At 44.0% G+C, this 21173-nt stretch overlaps 1 protein-coding gene across 1 annotated transcript; it reads right to left on the bottom strand.

The window, feature by feature from the left end:
* Positions 1-18563: 18563 nt before the first annotated feature.
* On the bottom strand, positions 18564-18830 carry CCR75_006419 (uncharacterized protein; the record flags this gene model as incomplete). Its single annotated transcript, XM_067964489.1, has 1 exon — positions 18564-18830. The coding sequence occupies one exon, from the start codon at positions 18828-18830 to the stop codon at positions 18564-18566; it is 267 nt and encodes an 88-aa protein (XP_067820103.1).
* Positions 18831-21173: the final 2343 nt, after the last annotated feature.

Raw genomic sequence — 21173 nt, 5'->3', positions numbered from 1 at the left:
ATGGAAATGGTTCCGATATGGCTTAAGCAAGCCGACGTAGGACACTGGGTGTGTACGCAGCTTGCTAGGAAGGTTAAGCGTTTAAGCTAGGCCCTTCTAGGCCACGACCGTAACGGTCCAATAAAGCGCGGGCGCAATATGGTCTTGAAGACCGCGAAAACCAAGTTAGTAGGTAGATTTTTAGCGTTTTATAAACTCGGTCTCCGACCACATAAGAATCAATACATTTTCTGCCTTTGGCATCTGCTGCTTTTTTTGTCTTGGCTTTCAGCCATCGTGTCCCGTACATGTCTCAAGACACTAAATCGCGTCGCGAGAAACTCGCTTGCTTGTTTCCGAATGGGAGCAGGGTTGATATCAGCCAGCCTATCGGCTAATTCCCACCACCACCACCAAGCCCTGGGCCACGCAGTAGTGTCGCCAACGAAACGCGTTGGTGGGTGAGACCGTTGACATGAACGAAGTGTAGCTTGTAGAGGTATGGACAGCGTTATTTAACGCAAATACAACCACTGGGAGCATTGAGCTCCAGCGCTTTGGTGACTAAGCTCCCACACTGCGTGATACGTCTTCAATGACGCAATTGACACGTTCATGTTTGACCATCGGTCTGCGGGGGTTAGCGGTGGGCATGTCTAATCTGGTACCAAGCACTCGGAAAATAGATTTTCAGAATGTACCCGTGAAATGGGGGTCTCGATCAGAGACAATTGCCACATCAAAACCGTGTCAACAGCCCAGCTGTACCATCACCATCAATAATATCCGGCACAGCCCCTAAATGAGCAATTTTGCTCAATCGGTCAACACAGACCACGATGCCGGTGTTACCGGCCGAATCTTTCGGTAAGCCGAAAACGAAATTTATACTAATGGACTCCTAACACCCTGCTGGTACGGGCAGACTTGCCAGTGGTTCAGCAGCATGCGCCGAGGATTTAGCCCGTTGGCAAGTTTCGCATGTGCGAACGTGTGTGCTGACCCAACTGTAAGGAATGGGCCACCAATAAATCTGCTTACAGAGCCGTGGGTCTTTTCTCTACTGAGATGACCATCAAGGACAATATCGTGTGCCACATAGAGTATTTGGTTCTTCAACTCCTCATCATGGAGAGCAACGACACGCGAAATATCCGCAGCGTCCGTGCAATAAAGCAACAGGTCGTTATCGATACAAAATCGATGTAACGTCGCACGTAAACGTGCCGACAGTTTAAAGCCCGAGTCAGTGCTCATTAGAGCTCGTAGCAGAGCTAGACACTGTTTATCCTTGGCGTAAGCCGAACGGATTAATTCAGTAATGGGCGACATAATAGTCGTTAAATGAGAGAGCTCATAATCCGGCATGCGTGGTTACGCATCAACCAAAGCATTCGGCTTGCCAGGCCTATGCTTCACCTCGAAGTTGTATTCGGCAAAAAAGGATAGCCATCGGGACATTCTCTGCGAAAGATAGGGCGACTTAGTCGCAGCACGTAATGACGCGTGATCTGTATACATCACAAACGGCTTTGAGCCGAGCATATGAACTCGAATTTGACGAGAGCATACTTCATAGCAAGTAACTCTTTGTCATGAACTGGGTAGTTCTTTTTCGCAGCTTTAAGCTGTCTAGACTCGAACGCTATAACACGTTCACGCCCATCAGCATCTATTTATAACAGAGCACTGCCAATGGCCAAATCCGATGCGTCACGGACGAAACAGAAAGGCCAATTTGGATTTGGCAGTGCCAGAATCTGGGCATGGATAAGACTATACTTAACTGCTTGAAAACATTATGCTCTGTGCTAGTCCAGCACCAATCTGTATTCTTTTTAAGGTGATTTGATAATAGCCTAGCCATATCAGCATAATTTTCGCTATATTTGTGTCCAACAACTCCCATTGCATACCGCTTAGGAGCTAACTGCTTAAAGAGGGATAGTGCTAGCTCGCATGAGCAGTCGGTAATATCCATCGACTGAGTCAAGTGCACTGTACATTGTACATCCCACCAAATTGTTCTGAAGAACATCCTTTCTAGGAAGGGTTTGTGCCGGTGTCGTGGCAGCATTAAGGGGTTTGTGCCGGTATCGTGGCAGTATTAAGCTTATTATAGGCATGTACAATGCGCCATTTGCCATTTGGCTTTTTGACACAAAATGTCGGTGTCGAATGGGGAGATTTGCTCTCTCGTATTATTCTAGCGTCGTCCTTAGCACGAAAGCAATCCTCAATGACGTCTCACTGTTTCTTTGGTAAAGGACACTGCCTTGTGACACAGTATTTGGTTCCAGGAACCAAGTCAATTTCATAACGGACACCTCCATCGGGGGGGGGGGCAAACATGCTGATCATTTGCTGTTTCAGCGAATCCCATGAGGAAAAGTGTCGTTTATGGACGTGCTGCACGATAGTGCCCACTCCATGGCTCTACCTCCAAGCAAAGGATTCAGGTGTTCGTTGAACCAAGTGGCAACTAGTGCCCGAGAGTATTGTATTACACAGCCGTTACCGGCGACACCCCACGTATCGTCGTCCCAACTTCTATCTCTTACAGATCAACGCGCAAGACTAGGAAGGCACTAGATGCTTTAACATCAAAAGGGGAACTGCACTTTATTTAATTATTAAATCTAAAATCCTTACCCTAGCTTATTTAAAATAGATTTCGGCCGCCAGGTTCATATCTGGCGGCGACCACATTTGTTACCCATAATAAATGGGATTTAAGTAATTAACTATTTTGGAATAGGATAAAAGGGTATCTTACCCATAAAGTAAATGTACCACAACAACGGTTCACCAAACGATATGTGCCCCATTGAGTAACAATGAATCTGATATACACCATTACAGGCCGGTAGTAGGGACGATTATACAATCAGCCGACTAAGGCGTCCCACTAAAATTAATAATGCTCAAGCTGTGGTCAGGAAAACCATCACGATAAGAGCAATTTTTCTCCGAAGTGAAGATAGTTGCACACAGCGAACCTGCTCGTTGTCAAAATACGTGTCCCAGACTTTCCAAGTTGATTAGAATGCTCATCAATTCAGGTCTCTTGTGCGATTACGCTCTAAGCACTACACTTGCATGAGTACAGAGATGTCGGTAGTACAAAGCACAGTCGTTTGGTCGGCGATAGCAAAATTGTAAAGGTTCCAAAAATATTAATTATTAAACATATTGCACTTATGATTTAATGGCAAATATTACAAATGAGATAACGTAGTTATATAGAGAAGCCTATTACTTATATGCATTTTAGTTACTGCTGCGTATTAATCAATATCGAGTGGTAGAAGAAATAAGGCTGTAGTTAAATTTGTTATTCGTATAAATGCCTAATATGGGTTTAAAGATGATGTAGAGCAGGTTCATTAGGTTAAATGTAAGAAAAATGGTTCTAACAGGTCTTCTGAATCGTATGAAGTTCGATTGCATCGAAATACCTATCCAATGGGCACAGTATAGCCTCTCTGTTTCGTTAATAACATATTAAAACGATACCCTGCTACATCAAGTCCTTTCCGAATTGGCATAGGGAAATCCTAAACTCACCCACGCTTTTTTCTAAACGCACCCCATTTATTTCTAGCCAATCAAATGTAATCATTACAGTCAATCACATTCCATAAGCTTAGCCAATCATGAATCAATTCTTTCGACGATGAGCGATTGGCGTACTGCTAGTATGTCAGCTTCGAAATCTCCGAGCACGATCAGCAACGTAGAAATTTCCGCGCACCAACATCCTCAAAATTTACCTTCAATCATCTACCTTCCTGCAAAATATCTATCACAGGTCTCCTGGAACTGACTTGGACCTCACTAGAGAATATTGGACAAGCCATTAAATATCTCACGGCTTTCCATTGAAGTTGCGCAGTCCAGAAAAGTCAGAAACCGTTCAGAGAATAAAGTTTAAGTAAACATTTTAAGTGCGAGAATGCTGGTAGTCATCATGATCCAGACTGCCCCAAAATCCAAGATAACAAAACCATTAGTCACTTAATTGTCCTTTCCAAGTCAATTTTAAGCGCAGGGAGCAAAGACCTTGGCAGTTGGAGTTGAGAATGGTGCTCACAACCTGACCTTGTGCACCTTATTGCATTTTCTTCCGTTAGCAGGCTTGGAATGCCGCACGTCAACAGGTGTTTTAATACACGATGATGCAGCCCCTCCTAAGCAAATTATATTATGCTTCATACGAGAACTTCTCTCTTCATCTTTCCGTCTCCGCTACCTGTGAGATGATATTCGTGCGGGAAATATTTGTATATGGATTCGGCGCTTGCCTTCATCCCTTTATTCGATAGAACAATGCGTTTATATTATGGCCTCATATGCGCAATTCGGTGCCGGTGGTTATAGACTCACAAGAGGTGGTTTGACCGAGCATGAAAATTTAATAGCAGTAGTAGCAGTAGCCTCAATCTTTCACCGACTGACTAAACTAATGAAATGTGGTTGGGTGTAATGATGACATTGAGCGGCTAGAAGTGGATAGGGAGAGTTCAGGAAAAGCAAGAAAGAGTTAAGAAAATATCCTTGAAGTACTATAAAATTACAAAACTTCGATTTGTTTGCTGCACCCTTTCTGATTAATATTTGCTGCCACCCCGTGATTTTAAGTATTACTTGTGCTTCATACACAGCCTTCGATGATGTAGCTCCAAGTACCTCTGAATAAACGATTTCGGCTAACACCAGTGCAATTTGAACAGCTTGCAAAAGAAGAGAATTTGCATAAGATGTATAGCATCGTAGGCCCAGACGAAACTTGTAATCTGTTCCGTTAAGTGCAACCGCGTTAATTGGATAAAATGGTGGCCCCGTATTACGTAAGTTAGCTTAATGTTAAAAAACACCACGCCTCTGCATCATAGGAGTAAGGAGTATACATTATAGATAGGCAGCATAACTAATCTTTCGCTATTTGTCCCAAGTGCCGGCCGCTCGTCATTCTGCTCCTCTAGGCGCTGCAACGATACCAAGAGCGGGCAGCGAATCTAAGCTAGAAGAAAGCAAATCACATTCTATGGGTTTCCAGAGTTCAGCCAAGATGGATTCGAGTCGGCGCATTACTGATAAACCATTTGCATTGAACGCTTAGGTTGTTCAACCGTTAATGTGGTGCAAATACTATATTGGTAAAATACCCTTTTTTATTAAAGTAGGTACCACATTAAATTCCTATTATTACGGGTAACACTCGTGGCAGCCACCCGATAGAGACCAGTTGGCCGAAATCTATTTTAAGGTAATAAGGGCAAGAGTTTACATTTAAGACAGAATTCACCTTTTCCTTTAAAACGAGTTGTGCCTTCTTAAGGCTTGTGCTTTGATCCGCTAGAGTAACAAGGCTTTCTAGAGTTTACATTCCGGGCATTAGCTTCCACTTGGTTCTTCAAACCACTGAATCCCTTGAGCTCGGGACCCTTTTGCACTTCGAGATGTACGACTCTTTCAGCTGTTGTAGGTAGTAGTTTTGTAGAACTAAGCGACTCTTTTAGTATAAAAGTCTTCGTCTGATTTAAGTAGCGAGGAAACGCGCTACACATTCCAGCTAATTGGACTTAGCCGCTACAGTATAGAAAAGACATCGACAACTGTACCCACAAGGTGATATCGCCCATGTTGGCCGCCTTGACATATATGTTGTTCCTTCAGGTGTTTCTTACTTGATTTCATTTCGAAGTCTACGCTTAACGCTGGACATCTAAAAGTGCACGAGACTCTGGTATTGGTATAGCCTTACAACAACAAAAAAGTCGGGAGATGCAGTCAACATCAATAATGGCCTTCGGATTTATGTCCTGAGAAGGCTTGTTAGAGGTGTTCTGTTACATATATGTTAGTTCCTATAAGAGGAATAATAAGGCCGCGGCTATGACCACAGACATAACTACTACGGCCACAGGAAAAAGTACTAGGGCCACAGACATAATGTGTACGTACAACATGCTAATTATGATTGGTTTAAATTTCCAAACCAGGTATTCTGACAATACAAATCGCAATTTTTTTATTTCTATCGACCGATTTTTTTTATTTCTGTTGACCAATATTTTCTAATTTTGAAACCTCCTAGTATAATGATTTTTTAGATATAAATAATGATGAGGATTGCTAGCTTCTTTTTATATATCTCTTCATGAATCAGATGGATTGTGTTTGTTGATGATGTAGGAGAGGGACCGGCTGCTCAAAGAGATTGATTTCGAGCTTGAACATTTACAGGGCACGCTGCGAAAGTACGTCGATGTCCTGTTTGACGGCAAACACTGCATGTTGGCACCTTCCTCCTCTTTGAAGTCATCCCCTCTATATTCAAAATGTGACGGGTCTCGTTGCGTAGAGATGTTGTTGCTTGTGCTAGGCCTTCCTTACGTTCGCGCAACTTCCGGCTCGTCTAGAACCTGTCGTGTTTGCTAATTTGAAGTGCTGCTTTAGCAACTGGAAGCACCCATGGAAACAACAAAGAAGAACAAAAAAATAATTAAAAGATACCTGCGATAAATCTCTCAGTTCGTTCACTACTGCCTCTTTCTGGTGTTGAGGAAGATTTTGAAAGTTTTCTTGAACTCTTTTAAGTAAGGCTGGTAAAACATTGTCAGGTTGGTCAACAACAGGAGGACGTGGTGGAGGAAGTTGATGGAGGTGCCAATGAACATCTAAATCATTCAATTCAAGTCTCCTCTCATTTCGATGATATACCGCAACCGGTGCTCACAAGGTATCTCCCAGACAGTAGTAAAAGTGGAGGTGCATGGATTTGGACAATCTGCCAATGGACGTCGAGCTTTTTCCAGCTGTAAATACAAATATTTAGTTAATAAATGATTGAAGTGACGATGCAGGCAAAATACCGCTAAGAACTTTCAATCTTACCTCTCCAAATACTTTCCGAAAGGCATAATAGGAGATCTTTCTATTGACATCTTGAAAATGTTTCCACGTGAGGTAGGCTGTCCAAAAGGTAAGATCTTCAATTGCTGCTTGGTTTGCCTTGTGGTATATTCAATCTGAAAGCTTTCGATCGATTGAATTATCCGTTCACAGCATCCAAGAAGGTTTTCCATGCTGCTTGCGATAAATTCTTTTACGATACTGTGGGCACCCTCTCCGTCGGAGGTGACGGTGTGATCGAAATGCCGTATCGAATTATCCACGTCCGAATAACCTTCTCTTGTGCGGATTGATCCATGTCGTTGACAAATATTCAATAGAATTCGTGTGGTTTTCATTCCAACTGCTCCGGAATGCTTCCCAGTTTTCCTCGAACTCATTTCTTGTATTCGAATAGGCGGCCTGTACAAAATAATAATTAAAGCGAGAAAAAATAGAATGTGAATGGACATTCCCAATGGCAAGCAGAAAAAAAGAGAAAAAAGAAGTTGATACTTTACCATTCTCCATCCTTTTGAGAACGCTTTCCAGTGTTCGTCATCTTCCCCAGCAAAATGGGGTTTACATTTGGCAACGACGTTCTTTTCAATGTGCCACATGCAAAGTATGATAAATGCTGCAGGAAAAATGCTCTGTAATGCACTCAGAAGCGCAATCTCTCGATCAATCACAACAAAAACTTTTGGAAGATGATTATTATGAAACAATCGTCGGATAAATTTTATTGCGATCATGTACGAGTTCGCATCCTCGCTCTTCATAAAAACAATGGCGGCAAAGAAGGTCAAATAAAGATTGGGTTTTCCTACAACGTGTAGCAGCGGAAATCGGGTTTTGCTGGCTTTGTATGTGCAATCCAGCAAAAGCACATCGCAGTGGTTCCGAACAAGCTCCACGTTTTTGGATGCGCAAAAAAAGAGATGGGTGATATGCCCCGAGGCGTCCGTCTCGATGTCTATTTCGAATCCGTAATCCGAGAAGGTTTGGTACAGCGTATCCATCGGGGTTCATCCATCAAGCTTTTCTATGGCATTTTTTGCTTGATATTCCAAAGTTTCCGTTTGATGACTCCAATGGCACATGTTGCTCCCTCAAAATGGTCTGGACATGTCGGTCTTTCAAACCACACTGAAAGAGTCCGACAATTTCCTCCTCTTGGGCCTCCGAGATTCGAGTATGCACTGGATTGGCAGTCGTCGATGTGGAGGAGTCGTGGTTATGTTCATTGCAAGTGACTGTAAAGGACCAGGTGCTGTCTGTTAGGAAGGAAGAGATTGTTAGTGCATTGATAACTTCAGTAAATTTACTCATAAATATTGCATAGCGTACCTTTTGCTTCTGATCCAACTCCTTTGAAAGGGCAGTCAATGAAGGCACTGCCTTTTGCCATTCGACTTCTTGTTTCTTAGGAAAGTCTGTGACGATTTCGGTCTAAACCTTCACGATCACATTTATAGTGAATAACTTGTCTGCCATCTCTTTGCTTGTAAGAGGATTTGGTGACAATTCCATAGCCCTTTGCAGCCGCCACATATTGATATGTTCTTCCATGGCCTCCCGCTCAGTGAACTGTCTGTTTTTCTGCTGCTCAGCGTCCATTGAATATTAATAGTCGTTAATGCGGTTAAAAGCGGTGAGTCAGATAAATCAGAGAAAATAGCAGATTGAGTAAGGGTCGGCACAGTCCGTCAGAGTATTGGAAGATTTCATCAGGCACAGTCAAAAATGTTCTTTATAAAGCTATGGGAGCGAGATAGAGAGCGAGAGAGAAAGAGAAGCACGGCAAAAAACACGTTGCGGAAGCTCATGCTAGCAGCGCCGCAGTCCGATAGGTCACAGAAAATCGGTCGATAGAAATAAAAAAAGTCGCGATTTATATCGTCACGATACCTGATTTGGAAACTTAAACCAATCATAATCAACTTAGCATGTTGTAAGTTTACGTTATGTCTGTGACCCTAGTACTTTTGTCGGTGGCCGTAGTAGTTATGTCTGTGGCTGTAGCCGCGGCCGATTAATGGTCATCATTTTATATAAAAGAAGATACTTAAGAAGTAGTACATTATTTCATTTAATTTTTCTCGTAACATTCCCAATATTACCGGACACGATAATACTGTAGCCTAAAGACAACATTTCTGTTGATTGGTTGATGTTAAGTATAAATCAATTCTGCCAATCGCTGCTAGTAGCACGCATGAGCAGTGCGCAAGGCATAGATTAATATTTACATATTAAATTCAGTAGATAAGAAGATCGTTACGTAGGAACTTAAACATATTTACTTAGTTTTACTTTTTTCCTATACTAAGCCTTCTTAGTATGACTTTTAGCAGCTAGTACTTCTTAGCTACTTATTACTTTCCTCTGCACGTCGTGAACGTAAAGCATTTAGAGTCACCTCACCTTCACTATTACCAGCGGAGGTTGGCTAGTACTGAAGACGTGCTAGCGAAAGGCGCCTTCTTACACCTGGTAGCACTTCCTGGTCCGTTCAACGGCCACGACGTACCATCCAGCATGGAAAATTTTAAACGAAGAAGGAGGTAGCTTCCAAGCCCCTCAAGTAGGCTACTACGAAACGCTGCGAGAATCACTCACTTAAGTGACCTTGAACGGAAAGCGGTCAAACGTATGAGTTCAGCCGTATGCGGGACAGATGTAGGCGCAATGTTGTTTGCCTCACAAAAGTTTAAGCAACATGTATCACCGAGTTCTTACAACACGAACTCGACTTGGCCCGAGAAAAGGTGACCTTGCTTCACCAGCATAGGCTCTCAACACACGCAGAGGTGTTGAGAGAACAGAGTGCTCAATGATTGAAAATGTTGAGATAGCAACATTAAATGCTGCTGCCGGGCAGACGTATACACGTCAATTCGAAAGCTTCAAGATTGAAAAATCTAAGTTTAGTTAGTCGAAGGCGACTCCTCGTTAAGATAGATCGTCAAATTGTACGATGCCATTGAAGCTCGCCGCATCGATAACGATGCAACGAAAGTCAAGTTTGATATGTCCAACTTGGCTGGACGTGCGTTGGGCTTCGAGCTCAAGCTTCACATTCCATATGTGTTTGGGTCGTATGGGGTTTAAGATTCGGCTCAGGGAGACCTTTGAGCCGCCACGTGCCGAATTCAGGGCTCGAACAAATCTCTTGGGTTTAAAGCAGAGCAAGTATGGCAATCACGCTTATGCCCACCATAAATATTACCTAGTAAGTTGTATCGTGAGTCATCCAATTGTTGAACAAACACAGGTAACTATGTTTATTAAGGGTTTTGTAGACGGCCCTGTCAATCCCAAGTGTTCTAACTCGAATTAGAGACACTTGATCGAGGGATCTCTGTAGCGGAACAGGAGGACTTAAGCCTGAAACAGGCTTTTGTCCACTCTGGGGCTTATCGTCTACCGAGATGAGAAGAGACCGGAGGTCCAGAACCCATGGATCTTTCCTATGTAGATAGCGAGAAGGCTTGCTCTACTACTTACAATCGCTTGCAAAATGCAATCGTTGTCAAAAGACAGGAGACTACGCCTTCGAATATGATGCCTTACTCTCAGTGCCAAGAAACACTGTGAGAAACAATCGACCTCCTGCTAAAAATAATCGAGGACGCGGAGCCGACTCTGTTGCGAAATCACAACGGCAAGGCGGATCTTCAAAACAGTCGCGGTCCGTAGGTGCGGAGCGCCCGACTGATCTAGCAACTTTAAGATGATTTGCAGGTCTCTTGACAATATTTGCTCCTTACGCGCAAATATTGTCCTGGTGATGAGGTTTACCCCACCGCCTTGCAGATTAAAGTCGCAAATAAGTTTCCACAAAAGTCCCTAGTCGACGGTGGGGCGTCATTGCTCGAAGATCGCAGGCTTAAGCTCGTTGAGCGCGATATACCTCTACCGAGGATGACAATGCGCTAGCAACAGGCGCATCTGTAACATTCAAGAATCATGTAGTTGCTATCCAATAACGTTTACGGGTAACCAGTACGTTGATGAATTCATCGTACTGGATTTGGATAACAAATTTGGTGTCATCCTGAAATTACCACGGCTCATCGAGTACGAGCCATGCTAAAATTGGCGGCATCAATTCGTTGGGATGTATGTCTCTTGTTCATCAGATGGCCATTTATTGATGGTATGTCAAAGAATACCATTTTTTCGTCCATAGATCTGATGAATGGATTTTATTCGATTCTAATGCGTGGACAGGAAATTCCGTCCACAACAGTAAGCACCCAAGCGGTGAGGGAGTGGCTAGCGCGATGCCACCGTGACTTACTTATGCACCTGCTACATTCAACAGATGTGTCAGCAGTCTGCTGAGATCGTACCCACGCCCCTGAGGCTTTGACACTAATGCGTGAGCATAAGCTGCACGCCAACCTCTAGTAGTGTATATTTCCCGCAAGCGCATGCAACTTGTTGGGTGCATCGAGAAAAAAAAACAGTGTACGCCTTGATCCTGGAGAGAACAAGGGAATCACCGAATAGCATGTGCCCATCGGTGCTCGGGTTAGCGACGTACTTGCATGAATCCGCGCGCATTGATGCCAAAATGATTGTGCATATTTCTTGTTTACTCAAGAGAAAAATATATATGGTAATGGAACGCTAATTAACAGCGTTCTTTTGAGGGTATATAGCAAAGCTTGATGCAACTGCCAATATTGACAATTGCGGACCAAGGCAGACCATTTCATGTGGTCTGTGACGCCAGCGATTTCGCAATTTGCTGTGCGTTCATGCAATATAACACAGACGGCGCAGAGCGCGTCGCCTGCTATTAATCGCTTCAGCTTCAACCGGCTGAACACAATTATCCGGTGCATGACAAGGAACTCCTTGCCATGAAATATGCACTAGCTAAGTTTAGGGTCTATCTCTTGGGAGATAGACCGCTCATTGTTTAAACGGACCATGCGTCTATACGCACGGCCGTAAATAGCCCACACCTCTCGCAAAGAATGGCGACGTGGCTATCCTTCTTTGCGAAGTATAATTTCTCCGTGGAATATAAACCAGGACGACTTAATGTCTTCGCTGATGCGTTATCACGCCGACTCGATTTCGAGCCGGCTGCGCACCCCAACAGTGAAATAATCCAGTGTTGCAACACTCATTTCAAGTTGTTCCGTCGTCAACTTTGATTGATGACATAAAGCATGCCTACACAGAAATAAAGACCTTATGCGTTTAATGGATCATCTGATGAATCCATCCAATAAATCTTTCTATGATTAACAGGCTTTATATCGATCGACATCCGATCATTACACAACACGCAACGGATTACTGTACTTCACAGCCGTTGCCGGCGACACTCCACGTGTCGTCGTCTCAACACACAATGATTTGCGCTTGTGCATCAGGTATGAGTATCACGATGCATTATAAGTGGGCATCGCGGACGTGACAAAACTAATCTCACAGTAGTCACGACTTTTACTGGCCCCGCCAGTGTTAGTTCGTGCGCAAGTACATTCGTGCTTGCGAGGTGTGTCAACGGGTGAAGACTAGCCCTTCATCCCGTGCACCTCTACAGCCTCTACCGCTTCCGGCAGAATGTTGACAGTCCGTATCTAATGACTTTGTCTTCGGATTTCCCGAGACGATCACAAAAACAATGGAATCTTTTTTTTGTAGACAATTTCAGCAAGATGGTAGATCTTGCTGTAGTCCCTGAGGCTATCACGACTCCGGGCTGTGCCCGCGTCTTTCTCTTGGTATTCAGACTCCACGGTTTACCCCGTAAACTGATCTTCGATAGAGATCCAAGGTTTACGGCGGAGTTTTGGCAATCACTGTTGCAAACTCTCGAAACACGGCTGACTACGTCAACTTCTGATCATCCAGAGACAGATGGTCCGACGGAACGCGTAAATCGCATCCTCAAAGAGATACTTCGAGAGTACGTCCAATCGTATCCGAATTGGAGCGAATTTTTACCAATGGTCGAATTTGCCATCAATAATTCGGTGCAAGCGTCAACGACACATACACCGTTCTTCGTGAATGGCTTACGCCATCCACGCATACTCACCCAATTAGAGGGATCCTCTTGTTTAAGGGGGGACTTGCACGAGCAAAGCCATTTCTGGCTCATGCTCATCACGCATCGAAGTTAACAACGACGCGAAATGATGTCGATGTCGAAGATAAGAAAGATTTCATGGCAGTGCGCACAAAGCGCACTGAAAAAGACAAAACAAACGAGTCACAGGAATTTCTGCTGGCTCGAGAATCAGTAACACGTTTCGTACAGGATTCCATTGCTAACGCAGTGGACCGTCAGAAACGGAACGCAGACAAATATGGAAGAGCAAATGTTCTTTCATTCAAAATTAATGACCTAGCTCTACATTCTACGGTTAGCTTACCTAAGCGCGTAATCACTTGTGTGCGTAGCAGTAAACTACTACCCAAGTTCATTGGGCCATTCGGTGTTCTGCATCGCAGAGGCAATGCGTACACAATAGAATTGCCACGTAGAATGCGAAAGCATCCTACGTTTTACGTTGGTCGGCTCCACCCGTGCCATCAGTACGCGGTTTCTTCCGAGGACGGATCTGACCACCGTTTTCAAGAATCCCCAAAAGATTCTTGTGGTCACGAACCAGATTCTCCTGCTGAATCTGGAGATTCTCATGCCGGTCCGAAGATCCTCGAAACTGCGATGAGCTGACGACAGCTCATCACGAAGAGCGTGATACTTCCGTTCGTACTCCAACATTGAGTACACACTATTCGAACGACCTTACAACCGTTTGATATAGTGAGCCTGCACCGTCCGCTCCAACGAGTGACGCTAATTGCGCTTGTGATCAAGACCCACCTCCAATACATAAAGGTAGTGGTCGAGTTTGTCGATCTTCGACTCTTAATCCGACACACAGGTCGGATCTAATTTCATCTCCTCCGCCACAACCATTGGTGGACTCCCACGATGGTAAACCTTTTCTTGTGGAACGTATTCGAAACCATTGTAATGTGAAGGGGCAGCGAGCGAGTTATCGTGTTCGCTGGCGCGATTTTTCACCTTCACATGACAGCTGGGAGCCTCGTTCCCAGCTGGTTATCGACGTTGAGGGCCTCGTTCGTCAGTTTGACGAGACCCATCCGATGAATCAGAAGGTCCATCGGAAAACACGCGCCCCTGGCGCTTGTAAATTGGACAATAATGCGTCGCCCGCGGCTGCATGTACCGCAGCCGAAGGTTCCGCCCTATTCGCTAACTGATGCGAGAATTGAAAATGATGGCTCTGACCAAGCAACATCGTTTTGAAGTAAGTGGTTTATAGTGACCACTCTATTCAATGACATTCAAAGTAATTGTCGTTTAAAGGAGGGGTGATGTAACGGGGTGCATCGTTACATGAAATTGACACTTAAAGGTTGATAATTAATATATTGTCTAAAAATTAGAGAATATTTGGAGAATATTATTTTATATAGTAACATTCGGAAAGCTTATCCATTAGTAAATATGCGCCATTATATCTACTTTCTCCGCGGTCCAGTCAGCACTGGACGCGCGCAAAGAGAGAGACAGATAAGACTTTATTACATGTTTCGTATTAGTGTATCATTAAGTTAGTATTGAATAGATAGACAGAGAAGAACTTAATTATATAGAGGGAAAAGTACCAAAATACCCCTGACAAATACAGAAAAGACGACCAAAATGCCCCTGGCTATAGCCTATATATATATACACGGAAAACCGTTGCGCACAGCATAATCACATCACTTTACCTCAACGCCGCGTTCCTACCTCACTTCTTTTCCGCGCCAATGATGGCGGAACATCAGCTTACCGTTGGAACGGAGTTTGCAAATGGCAAAAGCTGCCGCGAAGCAGTCAAAGCGACTGCCATCGCTGAACGGTTCGAGCTCGCGGTAATCAAAAGTGATAAACGACGCTTCACAGTGGCTTGCGTGCAAGAAGGCTGCTCCTAGAGGCTGCACGCTGCAAAACTTGCCGAAGCACCAGCGTTCACTATCAGGACTCTGCGAGACGAACACTCTTGTGGTGCAAGCGTCAACGACGCATACACCGAATTATTGATGGAGAATTCGACCATTGGTAAAAAATCGCTCCAATTCGGATACGATTGGACGTAATCTCGAAGTATCTCTTCGAGGCGAGTTGGTGGCCAAGGTGAGTCACACCTTGGCCACCAACAGGCATCAAATTCTTGGGTTGCGATCGAAGTCGAGGCCCGGTTGCGTGACAACACCCGGAAAGGCATCTGGAAAGAGTAGTTTGGCATTCCGTCTAGTTCCAAAAGGGGTTCCAGTTGCCTCAGAAGAAGACCGTTGATAAGCTCGTGGGTTGTAGAAGCAGAAAGGATGGTCTTCCAGTTGCCTTGGCGGTCTTTACAGCGAGCGTAGTAGCCGCGTTCCGGCTCGCAGGCCAGTATGACGTTGTGCTTCAAAAAAACACAGCGGGAGACTGAATAATTGTCCTTTTTTCGAACGAGAAAGACTCGTTAAAGTGATGTGATTATGCTGTGCGCAACGGTTTTTCCGTGTGTATATATATAGGCTACAGCCAGGGGCATTTTGGTCATTTATAAAAGTACAGGGGTATTTTGGTACTTTTCCCTCATATTAAATACAGTTTACCTTTAACACTCTTAAAAGCAAGTGTTTTAAAGATAGTCTTCCTCTGCACGTACAAATGTACGTGAAGTGACGTGAGGCACCACTCGCACTGAAGCAGTGCGAAGTGGACTTGTACTGAAGAAGTACAAGTCGGCAGTGCCCCGTTACAATTCCATTACGACGAGAGCTTTTGCCGTGTGCAGAAGATCTAAGTAGGTTCGAAGAGTAGAAAATAATTCAATCTCACTTGAACATGATAGCATAACTAATTCAATGGATGTAGCAAAATAATTGCACAAGAAATTTTAAGCTTGAACTGTTCTGTGCCAAAATAAGAAAAATCCTCCTATTATAGGCATTTTGAATTGGTACTATAAATTCTCAAATTATTAAATAATTAATTTCTGGAACGGTAGTATGGACGTGGTCGATTCGACTTCTTTGAGCTACGAAGAATTCTGCTCTCGCTACATGGAATGCAATCGCCCATTACTGCTGCGTAATGTCACAAACTTATGGTTTCCTAATACGAGAAAGTGGCACGACGGGCATAAAATCAATTTTAAGTATTTGAGAGAGTATTACGGCTCTGCACAGGTGCCGGTAAGGATTTACAAGCAATGCGTTGACAATTCTATTAGAAATTAAATATCTGATGCTACAAGGTGACGAGCGGTAATGAAGCAGATCTCGAGAATCGATCGACCATGAAATTTGGTAAGTAGCTGACATCATCGATTGTAAAGTGTGACAATGGCAAATTGAGCGATGCAGCTGATTATCTGGATATGATGGAAAGCGGGACGGTAGGAAAGAGGTATTTAAAAGACTGGCATTTCGTACATAGTTTTGGCCACGATACCTACGAGTACGTTGGGATGAAGAGCCCTTGTGGGATAGGTTTGGTGTCAGTAAACTGCCATTGTATGTATGCACATGAATCCTTTAAGAACGCCTCCTTTTTTTAAGGACGACTGGCTCAATTGGTAGGCTCGCTAGACTTAAGAATCTATCCAGTCCGCTAAACTAACATTTCGTAGGTGGTGGGACCACAAGGAGAATGGTGGAAGCGATTATCGATTTGTGTATTTGGGTGCGTACACGATTGCGCTGACTGTAAATCACATAACTTACAATATTTTACTAGTAGGCCCCGCTGGAAGCTGGACACCGCTTCATCAAGATGTATTCCGCTCTTACAGGTTTGTGTATTAGGTCTCGACTTTCGCATGTTAATCGCATACGCTTAGCTGGTCAGTCAACGTTTGCGGTCGCAAAAAGTGGATTTTCTTCCACCCAAATGATGTAGGTGTCACGTTTAGCACCTTTTTTCTGCATCTGATTATAGTTTGGCAATATTATATACGTCATTGCGGTGCAGGAATCTAAATTAAAAGATCGGTTTGGCTCAGTTATTCCCGACATTACGGCAGATGACGTAGACAGAAAAAAGTATCCTCAGCTTGATGAAACAACGCCAATGCACGTGATCCAAGAGATGGGCGAGGCTGTATTCGTTCCCAGCGGATGGTACCACCAAGTCCAAAATCTTGATGATACGATCTCGATCAACCACAATTGGTTCAACGGGTACAATGTCCGTGAGCTATGGCGATTCTTTAAGGCTGAGTTAGCTGCTGTCAACCAAGAGCTGGAAGATCTGAAAGAGATCGGCCTTGTAGGGTATGCGTTTGATGCCAAATGCCAAGAGGTTATGCTTGCCAACACTGGCATCAATTACTTAGAATTTCGCGAGCTCTTATACGCCAAAGCAGGCAAACTTCTTAAAGAATTTTTTTTCGTCGAAAGCAACAGTCTTCTACCTATGGGAAACGATCAGCTTCGTCACTTAAAGTATGTAAGTTTACGGCGCTGAGTTTAGTGTATGCATATTTTCTCATAATATTTGGGATGCAGGTACAATGTATTCTTCAAGAGTTGAACGCAGCCCTAAGAGTGTTGGATGAGAGTGAGGAAGTAGAAGAATCGTGGTTCGATAATGAATTGCGTTTAAAATCCTGGTTGACTGACGGCTGTGCGCCAAGCCGTTAGATGATGCAAAGTTTTATCGAAACAGGCTTTACATTTTTTAATTTAAGTTGTAAACAGCCTTGTCCCTGACGTTGAATTATAAATGTAAGAAATTGTTTAGGAACACTGCAGTGATGAACAGAATGAAGTGCGAGTCACTGATGCAAGCCGCCGTGATGCTGAAGCGATTACATGATGCTGTATCAACGCAGCACTCGAAAGCATTTCGAAGGAAAATGGTCAGTGACGAGGGAAGATGCAGGCAAAGCAGCACAAAGGCAACCAGACTAAGGCAACGATCAGCTGTGCAGCAGAGCAATGGGCAAATGAGATTGCAAGCTGATATGTGATAAAGCTTAGCCTTAAAAATGTGTTGAGGGGCAAGTAAATAGCTTGTTCGTTGCTACCCCTTGCAAGATAGCAATTCTGATGATTAGATGAGCGTGACGATCGCTTTGGTAGATTGGAGAGAAGTATTCGTTTTGCAAGTGCTTGTACTTTCTGCTGCAGCAGGTGCGTTTTGGTGCTCAGAAAGCTAGATATATATATTTGCCAGGAGCTTGTCTGACGGGAAAACCGAGGAATTGCAGAACGCCTTTCAAGTTCGACAAGATATATTAATAGCGTTTGCGAACGCATAGGGGCAACAATGCAATCTGCAGAGCGATGAAACGGAATTTTTCGAAGTAAAATTATCAACCGAGCGAAAGAGCGAGAGGATGATCTGTCAGTGCCGGCGCGAAAACATTATTAGGACATATATAATCAGTTGTTACTCGGGCTATTCAGTTCTTTTCTTATCAGTTTTCAGATTAAGCTTGCTTGTTAACTTCACGCTTGTCTTTTTCCTGCTTGTCCAAAAACTTGTTTGAGAGATAGGAGCCCCAGGTCTTGAGAGCATCATTAGAATTGCTGCGGAGAAATCCAAAGCACAAATAGCCGCTTTACTGCCATCATATAGGATAGATCATCTGTCGACATATACGCAGGGACGCATGGCAACCTAACAGCATTAATTGCGCTCGTCAAAACGCGGCTTTGAACTTGAATCCGCTCAAAAATTTGCCAAGATATCCGTGAAACCTGATCGTGTTATTGAGACGTTTGAAATCATGGATTTGCTTCGGGATCATTACGAAGGCATCTTTGGCCAACCAGATATCTTCATTCAAAATGCGCGATACGCGAAATGACATGACCACAGGTCTGGCTGCTGGGCCTTTTGGATCTCCTCTTCGGTGGTCTGGTGACTCAAGAGGCGTCGTTGGTGGGTGGGAACGTCCGATCTCCATGTACCGGACGCTTTTTGCTATTGTTCTTCAGAGTCGGAGCCACGTACCGACCTCGCATCTGTTCCGTTCATTAATATTATTTCCTATAAGAGAAATAATTAATTTCATATCCTATAAGAGGAATAATAAATATCATTTCCTATGAGAGGAAAAAAATAAAAAAGAACAAATTATTATCTATATTACTTTTGACTTAATAATTCCAATGTTTCCAAATTTGGTAATATTGACGCAAAGACATTAATTTTACTTTTTCTCTATTCTAAAGCCTTAGAACTGACCTATGGTAACTAAGACTACTAAGCTACCTGTAATCTTAGACATTAGTTTAGTACAATTATCTTTTTCTCTGTTCGAAAGCCTTCGAACTGACCTTTGGTAACTAAGTCTACTTAGCTACCTGTAATCTTCTTCTGCACGTCGTAACCGAGCCACCCCACCTCCACTGTAATCAGTGTTGGCAGTCTATCAAAGGATGCCTCGTTACACCTCCCGACCTCGCTGCGGTAGTACGGGTGCTCAGCCATTTTAGCTCAGACCATGTCCGACACACTGGTAATATCCAAGAGAGTCTTTAGGTATATACAAGGCACAAAATTGCATGGTGGTAGCACTTCGTAGTACGTTCAACGGCACACGCACGTTCCATCCAACATGGAAAAATGGATGATGAAGGAGGGAGCTTTCAAGCCCCTAAAGAAGGCTATCCCGCAACGCGTGGATTGTTTACTTATTAGTGACCTTGAATGGAGAGCGATCGAACGGATAAGTTTGGCCGTAGGCGGGCCAACCGTTAGCGCCATGCTGCTCACTATGAACGTAAATGAACAACATGCGGCCATAGTCGAGTTCGTGCAACAAGAACTCGACGGACCCCAGGAAAAATTAGCCTTCTTCACCAGCAAGGCTCTCAACACGCGGAGGTGTTGAGAGAACAGGATGATCAACACTTGAAACTATTGAAAAGCAGCATTCACATGCTGCTAGCGGGCGGACGCTTCACGTCGACCCAAAAGCTTATAGATAGAAATCTTTAAAGTTTAAGGCAGTCGAAGGCGACTCCCTTTTAAGATGGTTCGTCGAATTAGACGACGCCATATAAGCTCGCCGTATGAGTGATGGTGCGACGGAAGTGAAACATGTCCATCTTAGCCGGACGTGCCAAATCTTAGGCTTAGAGCTCATGCTTCACAACCCACAAATTTTTGGGTCGTATGAGGTTTTAAAGACCCGGCTCAGGCAAACATTCGAGCCGTAAACGTGCCAAATTTAGGGCTCGAGCCGAGCTCCTGGGTTTGAAGCAGGGTAAGCGCGTCCTTCACGGTTATGCCAGGGTATCGATCCCTGTACCTCTCGCATGCTAAGCGAGCGCTCTACCATTTGAGCTACATCCCCTCAGACGAGCGTCAGCACTAGCTTAAAATAATCTTGGCCATTTGCGTGAAACAATGCCACCAGCTTCGCACTAGTCGATTATACATATTAAAAAATTCTCACCACTTCCTCTCACTTAGAATGGCCGTCATCATACACAATACCTGGTCAGTTGTATCATGAGTCATCTAATTGATGAAGAAACACAGGTATCTGTGTTTATTTAAGGTCTTGCAGACGGTCCTGTGCAGACCCACCTGTTACGGCTCGAATAAGAAACGCTTGACGAAGCGATCTCTGTAGCGGAACAGGAGGACATCAGCTAAAATAGCTTTGGTTCACTCGGGTGGTTATCGTCCACCGAGACGACAAGAAAACGGAGGTCCAGAACCTATGGACTTTTCTTATATAGATAGCGAACAACCTAGCTCTACGAGTTACAAACGCTTGCAAAATGCAATCGCTGTAATAAAAACGTGCAACTACGCGTATGAGCGTAGTGCCCCACGGCCAGTGCCAAGAAAACTGAGCGAAAAGATCGACCTCTCGCTAGGAACAGCGAAGGATGCGGAGCCGACGCTGCTGCGAATATCGCAACGCCGAGGCGGATCGTCAAGAAACGGTCAGTAGGTGCGAAGCGCCCTACTAATCCAGCAACGTCAAAACAATTTGACGAAAGTTGCTCCTCACACACAAACCTTGTATGTAACTGCCCTATCTGATGGATGAGGTTAATCTCATCAAAATTATAGCGTCAAATAAATTGTCACTTAAGTCCCTAGTCGATTGTGGGGTGTCGAACAATTATATTCGACGCCAAGCGCTAGAAAACGCAGGCGTCAAAATCTTTAAGCGCGATATACCTCTACCGAGAATGACAGTGTGCCTAGCAACAGGCTCTCTATAACAGTAAAGAAGCGTGTAGTTGGTATCCAATACACGTTAAAGGGTAAACAGTACGATGAAATC

This window comes from Bremia lactucae (assembly GCF_004359215.1).
Source record: "Bremia lactucae strain SF5 chromosome Unknown BlacSF5_NotPlaced_49_SHOA01000009.1_1371882bp, whole genome shotgun sequence".
Lineage (NCBI taxonomy): Eukaryota > Oomycota > Peronosporomycetes > Peronosporales > Peronosporaceae > Bremia > Bremia lactucae.
Note: the sequence above shows the minus strand (reverse complement) of the source record. Positions and strands in the feature narration are given on the sequence as shown.